We start from the raw sequence: 13,580 nt of genomic DNA on the forward strand, positions 1-13,580 counted from the left end.
ACAATTCTTATATGATTAATTCTTAACCAGTTCATAAGGAGATAAGAATTACCATACCAGATCAGACCTACGGTCCATCTAGCATCATGTTTCTGATGATAGCTGGTAGCAGATGTTTCAGAGGAAGGTGCTAAAAAACCTGAAGACATGTATGGGATAACCTGCCTATAAGGCATGTTTCTTCCTCACCCCCTCAGTTAGAGGCTACCTTATACCCTGAAGCATGATAGTTAATAACCCTATTTTAAAAAAATAATCCTTATTAGTGTAACTCTGGATCATTTTTATTTATGAGAAATATTTTATTCCTCCTGAAAAGGGTATGTTGTACAAAGGGACAGCCATTATATTATTATATCAGCAATAGGGAAAATAATGGGCCTAAGGCACATAAAGTTGCCAAAGGAACATGAACTATCTATTCAACTCTTTTGGATTTTGCAGCAAAAGTCCTCTTCAAACAGGGCTGACCATTTCAATAATCTGTTTTAATTCCTTTCTTTTTTTTTTTGGTGTTTATTTGTTTCTTCTCTTTTACAGCCATCACATGCATAGTAAGCAGAGGCGGATTAGGGGTTTGTGGGGCCTGGACCAGAGCAAGTGGGGGCGCCTCCCCACCTTGTCTGCCTGCAGTCCCCCCAACCCCTCCACCGTGCTCCTGCTGGGGAGTGGGGTTGGGTCACGGGAGCTTGCCCCACTCCCCAGCAGGAGTGCTGGGCAGGCAGAGCAGGTCAGGGTATGGGGGCACCCATTTTTCCAGGGGCCCCCTAATTGACTGGGGTCCATGGGCACAGGTCCCATTGGAGCAGTGGCTAATCTGCCACTGATGGTAAGCACTGTTTCCCCTACATAGCAAACAGCAGAACTGAGTGACTGTGTATTTTATTTTATAAAAATAAAAGGTGTGTTTAAAGTTCTTGTTTGCCTTCTTTCTCAATTTGGTGAAGTCCTCCTTATGGACTGTTTGGATGTGGAATAAAGCATAGAAAAACAATGTGCCTTTTCTTTGTTAACATATTCTATTCAAAAGCACCATCATACATGTCTATTATCCTTTTCAAAGGCTGCCATTGATTTTGATCCTTTCTCTGTAATATGTGTTAAATATATCAACAAAAACTGGAAGGCATGCTAATAGTACTTGCAAGATCTGTTTGCAAATTGAGCTTAAAAACTGATTTCTTCAGTTGAACCTGACATAACCCCTGTCCCCGCTCCAAAAAAACCCCACAGACCAACCAACCAACACTCCCTTTCCCCCATGTTAAAATAATGTTAAGGTTGCAAAATCAAGTACTCAAAAGTTAGGAAATACAAAGTTGCCCATGTAAGGTTAATTTAGCCCCCTTGTGCATTATGATAATTTTTGATTATAAAATCACATGCTATTTTTTCACAGGACCCCAAATCCTCTGGGATTTTTATGTTTGTATCTTTTCAGGCATTAAGTTTTGGGGTCAAATCACGTAGTGTGGGATTTTCAGACACAAATGGCAGTTACTTGCCTCACTCCCAGTAATTTTCAATGTCATTTGTGCCTTTGAAAATCTACCCTGCAATGCTCATCATCTTTATCTGACTGTGATATATTCAGTCACATTGATGACCTACATTCTTTATCTAGTCATTTAAGTTGGTGATGAATGGGGGTGGGAGGGACTGGAAAGGAGGCTCTCTGATGAGATGTTCATTTCCTAAACATGGATGCCTACAATGAGTAAGCCTCACGTGGGGCCACAGATCACTTTTTTAGTGGACAAATCAACGTGCATGAGCCCCAGCATCAGAGTCAAGCATGACAGTAGTAGAACAGCACTTAGTTTAGCAGCTGCCAGAAATTTTGGCTGAATCAGCTCTGAATCTGAAAATCTTAAACATATAAGAGCTGGCCAGGTTCACTTTAAAAAAAAAAAAATCAAACAGCTTGCCCAATTCCCGTTTGGAGACTGCCATTCTATCTATCTCCATGAATTGGTCATTGGTCCTACCCTACAAGCAGAATGATTTGGCATGAAGGGGTGATTCCTTTTACTCATATTTTTCTCATTGTTATCTGCTAATATGTACAGCAGTGAGGATTTTCTGGGACAATCTGGTTTATGAGCCCAAGAATGGCAGCTTTATTTCCATATACCCCTTAGCAGCATTAAATCCTCTGAACAAATGTTTATTGGAGCTCCCTTCCTGGTCTGTGGTGACAAATATTTGTAGCAAATCTTCAAGAACACCAGAGACCTGCCAAGTTCTAGTGATGTGCCCAGGATACTCATATTGGCCAGGTAGCAATCATGATCTTCAAAAAGCCTCATTGTTGGCTTAATTTGGGTTAATTAACATTTGGATAAATTAGAGGGAATAGCAGATATCTAATGAAGCTATTTATTGATACCATACTGTTGCCTAGTGACAGCCAAAATAGGCATAATGAGGAGTATAAAATAAGCAACTGGCTGTGATGGTGCACCCCATAAGGCTTTATGGAAATATGCTTATGAATTTCTATATGACATAACTAGAATATATTTTATGCTATATATGCCATGTAACATATCTCTGTAAAAGTTATGATCTACTGAACCTATTAATATGCATGTATCATTTTTGTATTCAAAGTTATGAATATTGGCTGTGTATGGGCTTGATTCTTAAATAGCCTTTCTAAAGCATTTAGTCAGCTTCTTGAGAAAGGAATGTGCAAATTAAGAACCCAATCAAGCAGCATTTAATGAACAATGGATGTTGGAAGGTCCCAAACCACATAAGAAGTCTTCCTGGAGACATTCAAGATACCATGTGGGCAATGGCTGCTGCCTGTAAAAACTGAGTCATGCATAGACATGTGACTTGCCCATAAGACTCCAAAACTCCATCTTGTAGCTGGACTTTGCATAGGAGAGAGGTCTCCACCCACATAAGAATGTCTATTTAAGTCCGTGGGAGATCCCTCCATTTTGTCTTCAGCTGGCTAAGGAGATTTGGGGAGGGGGGGGGGGGGAGAGGCTAAGGATACCTGAAAGAAACTGGAACAAAGGACAGTAACTACAGGGGGTGTGACATTGCTGGCAGTCTGTAAAAGGAAGTTTACTGGAATTCCTCTAAGGGGGAGGTTTTATCTGTATTCAGTTTTCTTAGACATAGACTTGTGTGTTCTATTTTATTTTGCTTGGTAATTCACTTTGTTCTGTCTGTTACTACTTGGAACCACTTAAATCCTACTTTCTGTATTTAATAAAATCACTTTTTACTTATTAATTAACCCAAAGTATGTATTAATACCTGGGGCGGGGGGGAGAGACAAACAGCTGTGCATATCTCTCTATCAGTGTTATAGAAGGGGAACAATTTATGAGTTTACCCTGTACATGCTTTATACAGGGTAAAACGGATTTATTTGGGGTTTAGACCCCACTGGGAGTTAGGCATCAGAGTGTCAAAGACAGGAACACTTCCTAAGTTGCCTTCAGTTAGTCTGCAGCTTTGGGGCACATGTTTCAGACCCTGGGTATGTGTTGGAGCAGACTGGAGTGAGTGTCTGGCTCAGCAAGACAGGGTGCTGGAGTCCCAAGCTGGCAGGGAAAGCTGGGCAGAAGTAGTCTTGACACATCAGTTGGCACCCTCAAGAGGGTTTCTGTGATCCAACCCATCACATCACACTGACTATATAAAAGTGTCTTTCAAATGCACACACTACAAGTCGTCCTATTCAGCTTGAGCTTTGGAAAATCCACAAGGCAATCTGCAGTAGCATGGCTGATGTACAGTTAGGTTGTGAAAAGGCATATTTCAACAAACTGAATGAAGTATGGAGAGCAGACAGTAAAAAAGAGGGAACAAAGGAATTTTCACTCCAAGGATGGAGGTAGAGATTTGAATAAAGTAAACAGACTCCAACTTTGGCCCAAAGCTTAAACCTACACAGACAAACTTGTTTACAGTGATTAGAGCTGGGTGAAAAATGCAAGCCTTAATTCCAAGTTTTAAATGAATTCATTCTAGCTCTGCTCAGACCTTTTTTGTGTCCTTTTCCCATGAACATATGAACAATTTACTTTAGTGATGGGCATCCATAGAATATTCATGCCAAATTGTTTATCTGATAATCCAAATAGGAATAAAGACGATACTGTGACATATCTGACCAATCACAAGCAAGCAACAAAAGTCCTGTCTTAGAATATTCACAATCAATCCATGAAGTAAAAAATTAACAATATTTGTTGAATAAATACAAATATTGATCTGCTTGTGGCTATTCTGTGGAGCAGAAAATAAGGCTACATTTCTTGAATAAATTGTCTACTGTGAATTACTCAATTCTAGTATTTTAATTTATGGGAGAAATTGGTATAAAGTTAATAGCTAGAATATTGTAATGAGGGCATAAACAAGTAAGGGGTGCCTAGCCATGACAGGGAGAATACTGTAGTTAGTTCTTACAAGTAGAGAAGTGGATTCTAGTCAAGGAAGACAGAGGAGAGGGGCTCTGGCAGCTTGTGTGCACAGGAATTTGGCTCCTTATCATTTCTTGGGTAGTCTTTAGTCTCCTGAAACTTTACACCTTAGAGAAAATAAAGCTTCTCTTTTATATGGACACATGGTACCCATATTATCCACCTCACATAGGAAAGTTATTCCTGGATAAAAAAAAAGAATAGTGCCAATATTTTACATATAAAAGGGAATATCCAGTAGAGATTATTTTTCTCTAGAATGGGGGGGGGGGGCAAGAGGAAGGGCAGAGATTAAACACTGCTATAATACAGTGTCAAGTATTTGCAATATCCTGAGTGGTTTGCAGAATTCTGTGGTGTTACTGATAAATGTTCTGAGGTTCTCTCATAATAAAGAAGATAATGTGTATCACCACTGTACATGGAGGTTCACCAGATAATATTATACTTGTTATTGTCATGTTTTGAATGACATTCTTAACAGAGGTAATGGACAGATATAACTCAAAACTGGATCTTTAAATTATTATAATTTGCTTCAATTTGGATGTATTTTCTGCAGAAATGCTAATATTATGTGGTTATATAAAGTGTTAGTAAATTATGAAAATATGGAAAGAGTAACAAATGTCACAAGAGCAAATACTATCTTAATATTTTTCATATACATGTAACAAAAATCTGCTAATATCAAATAATAACGTAACACCAGGCCTGACTAGAATATATTAAAACTATCATAAAAACAAAACCTTGCCTGAAATAAATTTCTCTTTCAGTTATATTTTCTAAAGTAAGTCAGAGATTTGATTTACTTTTCAGAATCCTCAATTGCCTTTGACAATAATAATTAAGTACATTGTATCATACTGTGGCATATAGCAATCCTGCTGAAAAATGGAAAGATACGGATATACTCCTTACTAGACACTAACAGGTAATACATTGTACTGAGTGGTCCTATACTCAGACTGATGTCATTGCCAGAAAACTGCAGCATCCAGCACAGCTGGCTTAACTGGCTGGTGAAAGATTCCCCCCAATGTGAGGGAGTCCTTGGGATATGTAACAAAGCTATAGTGGTTACAGCCCACCTCTTCTCCTGACCCCCAGTGGGGGTGGCATAGCCAAGGAAAGGAGGTATGGCCATGACATCTCAAACCCTGGCGATACCTAGCTGCAGGAAACACCGGTTGGGTTTGGGGCAGTCAGGCTTAAGTTAGAGTAGCCCTGAGGCTGCTCTAACTCATGCTGGAAACTCACCAATTCTCTGGGTGAACCTAGGATTACAGGATGGAAGGCCATAAAGGTAGTGTAAAACCAGGCACAGGTTATACACAGCCAAAGTTTGAGGTCTAATATTGAACTATAAATAAACTTTTGAATACTAAACAAAAATCAGACTAGTTTGCACTGTGTTAATGAAAGATAAGCCAAGAAGAGATTTCTCTCTCTGAAGTCTGTGAAACACATGGAAATAGCTCAGGAAAAATTAAAAACCACAGACAAAGTATATGAACACAGGCAGATTTTAGAAATTGATTTGCAAGGAAAGGAAGTTTTGAAATTAGGTAATAAGCAGTTCTAGTCAAAGGGGCTTTTTCTATGCACAGTAAAACTTTTTTCCTGATAGGGTTTGATTCTGGTATTTTATTATTTATTAACAATATTTTTATTATAACATATTAGTCTAATGCCTGCTGCCTTACCCAAACACACACACACACACAAACACTGGCCGTTACAGGAATATACTTTCCATATACATCATATTGATGAATGAGGTGACACCAACAAATATAAAGGCAATGTAACATTATATATATAGTTATCTAAACAACATTTAAACACATTTCATTAGAGTATCATTATTAAAAAGGAATTTGTTTTAATGGATTTTCCCAGCTTAGCTCTTCTTTATCTGTATATCCAGAGCACAAACCAAGAAACTTCTGTGCTGATATACTAAGTATAATGCATAGTAATATTTTCAAACCATCCCAAACTGCACATAGATTCTTGTCTTCACACACTAAAATCCATTCCCTTATCAGCTACCTACAATATCTGGGTCCAGTATTGAAATGTTACTACCTAATTTAGGGCAGCCATTTCTACATTTAAGAGTTCCAGTTGGTAATAGAACAGGTACATGGATACCTAAGCACTCATTTAGACTGGATCCCTTAGCTTAAGTACTTCAAGTTTGAAATTGGTCTCTTTAGTTGTTTGTGACAAAGTACACATGTGATGATGACCCTTCCCTGCAAGCCAGTGCGAAGACAGTTTCCCATCAGCTGCCAGGGGAATGCCCAGTATAAGCATATGATAATGTTTTCCTTGGCAAGACCAAGTTTTTCAGACACACCTCATGACCTCCTTTTGGGTCCCTTGTTCCTTATGTTGAATTGATTCTCACTCAGCAAGGCATTAAAGTCAAGACTTTCAAAGGCAAAAATAGTGGTCAGGCTCCTAACTCCTATTGACTAGCACTGAGAGTTAGGCACCTACCTGCCACCTGTGCCTTCGAAAAATCTACTCCTAAATGTCATTCTTTCAAAAATGAGGTCTCTTTTGCTGTACATTGCACAGGAAAATAGGTGTTTAAAAGAAAATTAAGAAGAATTTACTATCACAATGGCTATAATTATTTTAATTAATTTGCCCCAGTTCAATAAACAAAATTGATCAGTTCACCATTAGACTTGACTTTGGGTTGCTCATCCCCACATGAGGGAGTCATAACATAACCAAGATTTCAGTATCTATGTTGTCATTCCAACCAAAGATTTGCTAATTAATGCATTATAGAAGTGTGTGATGGGTACAACAAATCTTGACAGACGAAATAATCTCACTCAATAGCATGTCACAAAGTTAGCCAAAAAACTGTTGCATCTTTTATACTCACAAATAAAATTTTTCATCCCATACTGGATTCAAGTTTCCAAAGATAGTTTTAGTTCTCCGTTTGGTTTTGCCAACTTGTACTGTAACGTATGGATCACTTGAGCCTGTTTTATCCTTAGCTTGTAAACCCTGAGCACAAACCACTGCAACAAAAATGAAACAAACAGGTTTTACCCTGAAGCTTTCATTGCTAAGGACCACATGCAACCTCCCCCCCGGCCCCAAAAAAAACCAACCAAACAAAAAAAACACACAGTATAGGGAGTCTTGAAAAGAAAGGCTAATAGGAAACAAAGGAGTGCTGAAGAGAATATCATTTTAACTTCTGTTAGCTGGGGACTTGATGCAGAAATTATTGGGTGTGTTCCATGGCCTCTGTTATGCAGAAGGTTAAACTAGATGATGATAATGACCCCCTTTGCCCATAAAAACTATGAATCTAGCTAATGTGCAATAATCTAAAGATTAACTGCAGAGTTTATCTACTATACAGTGTGTATGATACAAGCCATGTATTTTCTGCAACACTGCACTGTAAGCAATGTAATGTTACAGTCTAATTCAAGTTCAAGTCTTATGATTCCCTGCACAGTAGGAAAAGCTTTCAAAGCTAAGAAAGGAGTTTTGCTTGTAATGGCAGAACTTTTGTCATGAGTTTTGGAACTAAACATGGATATCCTTAATGAGCACTTCACCCTATCGGTCCTCCTTGGCATACTTGGGACTAAAATAGTGTAATACTATATACAATACTCAGCCAGTCAAAAGCCTTCAGTCACAATGGAGAGACTGCATTCAAGGAAATTAACTGCAACTGTCATTAGCCATGTATGTTGTAGCCATATTAGTCCCAGGATATTAGAGTGACAAGGTGGATGAGGTAATCTTTTATTGGATCAACTTTTGTTGGTGGAAAAGACAAGTTTCAAACTACACAGTATTCTGCTTCTGTGTACTCAAAAGCTTGTCTTTCACCAACAGAAGATATTACCTCACCCACCTTGTCTCTCCATGAGCTGTGTAAACATTTCAGAGTTTATGATGGCTAATGTATATAGACTCTGCAGTAAATATAAATACATATCACTCGCTTTTCCCTCATAATTCATAAACACTGGAAACCTCTCATTTGAATGCAAAATTGTCAAAAAACAGAATAACCTGCAGCTGAAAAACTTGTCATGGCTGCTAACATCAGTAGAGATTTGTTTTATTATTTTGACCACTTTGTTTAAAATATCTTGATGGTACCATTTGGTTAACATATCCTGCTGTCAATCCCATGGGATAATGAAGCTCACTGTGTACTCAGAAAAGTGACTGTATAAAAATGGCACTTTCTGAGCCAGCAGATCTGCTCCCTGTGTGTGTTCAGAGTCAAATCTGATGACTTATGAAAAAAAGTAAGTTTTCATTACTGTCAGCCCTGTAGAACACCACAGCTCTGGGGATTCAACTGCATTTGCTTCTGCTAGGCACTTCACTGTTAGCAGAAAGGGCACTTTTCAAAGTCACAAATGGCAAGCGGGCACCCAACTCCCACTGACTGTCAAAGAAGTCACATGCCAGGGTGCCCTTGGAAAATCTCCCCTGGAATGAACTAAATTCCAGTTGCAAGGTCACCTTCATCTGAAGAAGTAGGGTTTTTACCCACAAAAGCTTATGCCCAAATAAATCTGTTAATTTTTAAGGTGCCACAAGACTCCTCATTGTTTTTGTGGATACAGACTAACACTGCTACCCCTCTGATACAGGGTCACCTGTGTAACCCACTTCTGTCCTCAGTTAGACCTGTGCAATCACACTGAACATAAGAGACTTGCACAGGTAAACCTAAGAGCATAAACTGAGGGTAATGGGGCTACACAGCAGTCACTGAGGGGAGGATTTGGACTGCGTATCAGAGGGGAGCCTTTGTTTCTGGTGATGATTCATGAGCCACAAAGAACTCTCTTGGATTCTCAAATCAGGTTCATTGTTTAGGGCTGGCAGGTAGGGAAAACAACAGCATTCATCTTCTTACTTGCAAATTGAGTAAATTTGAAGAGGGAATAACTGAGGCATAATAAAGGTGGATTTACACAATGCACCATTTTACAAAGTAATTTTGCCAAGTAGAATCATACTTTAAAGGGCAAATGCTGCTGGCATTCTCTGTAGCATGGTATGAGACCAAACAATGGAAAATCCAGAGCAGACATGATACACAGCTTACTTGAGGTGCTGCTATGCTGCTGCTGATCAGAAGCCAGAGAAGATTCTGAAATACCTCAACAAGCCTGCCTGTTGTGGGTGCATTGGAGCATGGCTAGGGGAAAACAGTTCAAAAGAAGAATATAGGGCAAGACTCCATTCTTATGGAAGGGAGAGAAGACAATGCCAGGTTGTTGAACCTGGGAAAGAGGTATCCAGAGTTTTGTGGCTTGGGACTGAAGCTAAATAATTTCCTTGCAAAGAGGTACACAGTGAATTACACTGTAGTAACACTGAGTAATGAAACACAAACTCCCAGGTGGGGGTACATGTCTACCCTTCCTATTCCAAATTATTAGAAGCACTTGAGTCTGCCCTCTGCACTTTGCAGGAGCGGAAAGGTGGCTATTCTATTTCCAAACCAATTAACCTATTTTGTTTCAGTTTCTCCATCTGAAAATGGGGATAAGAAGTTTCTCTCACCACACAGAGTGGTAGGGCTAAATCCATTAATGCTGTAAGCTCTTTGAGATCCTGAGATGGAAGGTGCTATACAAGTGTAAGACATTGTTATGGGTTTGTAGGATGCCTAGCAGGATGTAGTGCATGTCCATGAGTGAGAATCTTAGGTTCCACAACAAAAACAATAAGAAAACAACAATATCATGAGAATAATGCTGTTACCCTTCCACAAACATTTGTATAATGTGAGTCTCTGTATAGTGGATGTGCAAAGCCACAGCTGTATACACAGAGGGCTGTGCTGCAGTTCCAGCGACCCAGCAGAAGCAAGATATCTAAAAAAGGTTTGTTGTCCACTTTTCTGGCTCAGTAAGTCTCCTCCTGCATTTCTGCCTAGCTTCTACTTTCTCCTCCCAGCCTGGACCACTTAACCTCTGTCTCTCCTCATCCCATTATTCTCCTGGCTGCCTTTAACCACCCTGGTCTGCTCCCCAGTATCTGGGGCCTGATTCCCAGCTCTCTGAAGTCAGAATCTTTCTACTGATTGCAATGGGCTCTGGATCAGGCCCCAGGTCAGGATGCATCCTGTCCTCTCCAGGCAGATATGACTAGAGCTTTGCTGTCTTCAGGCAGGTCTCTCGGGCTCCATTCACACAAGTTCCAAACAAGGAAAGGAACCATCAAGAAAAGATGCCTCTCTTTTCCTTTGGGGGGTTCTAGTTCTGTGACCTGGTGTGTCAATTAGGGAACATTCATCTAATGGCCCTGATTCTACACCATTAAAGTTCATAGGAGTTTTGCCACTGACATCAATGAGAGTAGGATCAAGCCCTTAATGGCTAAACTAGTTTTGTACCATCTGGTGCAGCTATTTTTGTATCTATCATATCATCCTACACTGTGGGTAAAGTATGAATGGATTCACTTATTTCCTCAGTAGCACATTAAGATAATTTCACATCTCTATGCTGGCTGTGCAGTTCCACTTAATTCACAGGCATAAACAGTAATAAGGACAGTGCTGTAAGACACAGGAATATGCATGTGTTTGGATCTTTGATCCACTGAAAAAATACAATATGTGCTCAGAATACTATTGAAGGTATATTGCGAACTACATTAGAAAAACCCACCATATTGCGTGTAAAGAACATCGATCACATGGGACTAAATTAAGCACAGAAGTCTGCAAGTTGATCAATGGGTAAAAAAAAAAAAAAATTATACCTGTTCACTAACACATGCATTAATGCTTAACAGAAAGCAAAACTTGTTTTCTTTTACTGTATTCACAAGTGAGTGGTGAAAGCTGGAAGGGGTTTTAAAGCTTATCTTCTGATCCCCTATGACAGTACATCAAAATCTTGGAGAAGAAGGCAATGCATAATTCACTTTTAAAATCAGAAAATGGATTAGTTTTAATGACATTAAAGTTAAATTAAATTAATGTTCAATCTAATCAAATTCAAGGGCATTTAATGTTTCACATCACTAATTTTTAATTCTTTACACTTGTAGTGAAGTTATTTCATGCAGTAGTACCATATGCAAGGTGGTCAGTTTGTGCAACCACCTATATTTAAGTTTCCTGTGCTGACATTTGAATTCAGAAACTAAAAGATATAAGCAATAAATTCCTGAGCTTTAACACAAAATGGGAATCTTTGTGAGAAGCTGGCCAAATTCAAAGGTGAAGAACAGTTAACAGTTTTGAGCAGATGTGTTAGATAAATATCGTTTAACTGGAACACAATCTTACTCAAACAAAAAATGGATGGGGACTCTCATACCAAAGGAGTTGGAATTGTTAGTTTCTTCGCATTTCAGTCATTAAAAACACATCTAGGAGATCAACTATAACCCTTGAAATTGATCAATACTAGCAAAATCTCAAGCACAGGAGGTGCTGATAGGAGGCAGAACAGATGAAAAAAGAACAGTTAGTTATCTTCCCATCCTAAAATAGAAGGAGTTATTTATGTCTGAAGGAAATATACATTTATTTTACTGACACCGTCTATTCAGAGTAAAGGATTTGCCATGACTATCACTCAAGCTTCCAGTTAAGAGGTTATTGAACCAATCATTTATAGATACCCTGAGATAAAATTTAACACGGAATTTCATCTTGGAGTCTATGAACACTAACTTGTAGCAATAGGACTGGGGATGAAAGAGCTTCTTTCAACTAGAGAACTTTTCAATATGAAAAAAAAATCTCTCACCTCTGATGGTTATTTTTGCTGACCACTTGGATGTCCCATCCAACACACTCTGTTTTGCTGCCTTTGTGTATTGCACAAAATCTTCTTTGGAAATCTGGAACATTTCCTGGATCACTTCAAATACCTCTGGTCTATTTCTCTCCCTAATCTTCATTCTTTCCTTCATAGCAGTAATAATATTCTGGGTCTTATCTTCTGCACCATGTTTAGAACTCTTCTCTACAGCTCCTGAGTTTTAAAATAAATGAAGTGATCGATGTATTCAAAGAAACATTGGAGCAAGTGACTTATCACATCATCATGTTTGGTTTTCACTTCTATAACCTCTAGCCAATATTAGGTACAATGCTGGAGTACAGCTCTTCCAAATATTATAAACTAGAAACCAAGGTGCCATCCCACAACAGAAAAAGCATTTGGGAACTGCTGTGCCATCCACTGGGATGTAATTCTCTATACTGAAGGTTAGGATTGTAATTTTACCTGAGATTATACTGCTAGTATTGCAAAATATGAAATACTCATGTGATGAATGAGTCTTAAGTGGCCTCTATAATTGAGAAAGAATGTATGTCAAATGACTCTGTGGTAGGGAAGTTGTCTGTCTATATTGAGTTTTCAGGATCTGACCCTGTCCGAAAAACATTGCTCTTTCGGATACTTCCTTTCTGAGCACTTAATATAACAACATTTATATTTCCTTTTTTTGTATAGTTTCCTTAGCGAATGAGTAAAATTCTACTTGCTAGGTAAACTGATAAAAGAAGCTAGAAGGAATTCCATGCTGAATGGGAAACCCTGATTTTCAAGGCACAGACTATTTGGTGTATTACAGTTGCCAAATATTATAGCATTGCATGACAATTATAAATTTAAGACAGTCACTGTTTCCCATTACAAACCCCTTTTATCAGAGAGCTGATAACTTGACCAAGAAATATGAACTGTTTCAGATGCTTTCAGGACAACTCAGGAGGTAAATCCCAGAGTTTGCAGGTACTGTATACACTGGAGTAAATTTCTCCTCATCCCCTCATGGCAGAGCATTTCCACAAGACCATATCCAAAAGCCACATAAGTCAGGCATCATAGGCAAAATCCATTCCACCAACACAGAGCCTAAGTGCTTAGACCCTCAGGGCTGCTCTAACTCCCCCTCCCAAGAACTAGCACAGGAAGCCCAAACTAGGATCACTGGAGGGCAGCACACTCTGGTCACATCTCCTTCCAACTAAGTAGGTCACTGGAAAGCTCAGTACTCCATGAGCAGAAGCGGGGCGAGCTGGTTTCATGTTAACTCTCCTGCTGGCTCTAAGCCAGCTTTCCATCCCCTTGGGCC

At 39.0% G+C, this 13,580-nt stretch overlaps 1 protein-coding gene across 4 annotated transcripts in view; it reads right to left on the bottom strand.

The window, feature by feature from the left end:
* Nucleotides 1–13,580, bottom strand: part of UNC13C (unc-13 homolog C) — a 433,277-nt gene that overhangs the window by 273,101 nt on the left and 146,596 nt on the right. For all 4 annotated transcript variants that reach the window (XM_073303829.1, XM_073303827.2, XM_073303826.2 and 1 more), the window contains exons 8-9: nucleotides 12,242–12,469; nucleotides 7,363–7,504 (exon numbers count right to left, since the gene is read on the bottom strand). In XM_073303829.1, the coding sequence (XP_073159930.1) occupies nucleotides 7,363–7,504; nucleotides 12,242–12,469 (370 nt within the window). The remainder of the gene's footprint in view (nucleotides 1–7,362; nucleotides 7,505–12,241; nucleotides 12,470–13,580) is intronic.

This window comes from Lepidochelys kempii, chromosome 10 (genome assembly GCF_965140285.1).
Source record: "Lepidochelys kempii isolate rLepKem1 chromosome 10, rLepKem1.hap1, whole genome shotgun sequence".
In the NCBI taxonomy this organism is placed as follows: domain Eukaryota; kingdom Metazoa; phylum Chordata; order Testudines; family Cheloniidae; genus Lepidochelys; species Lepidochelys kempii.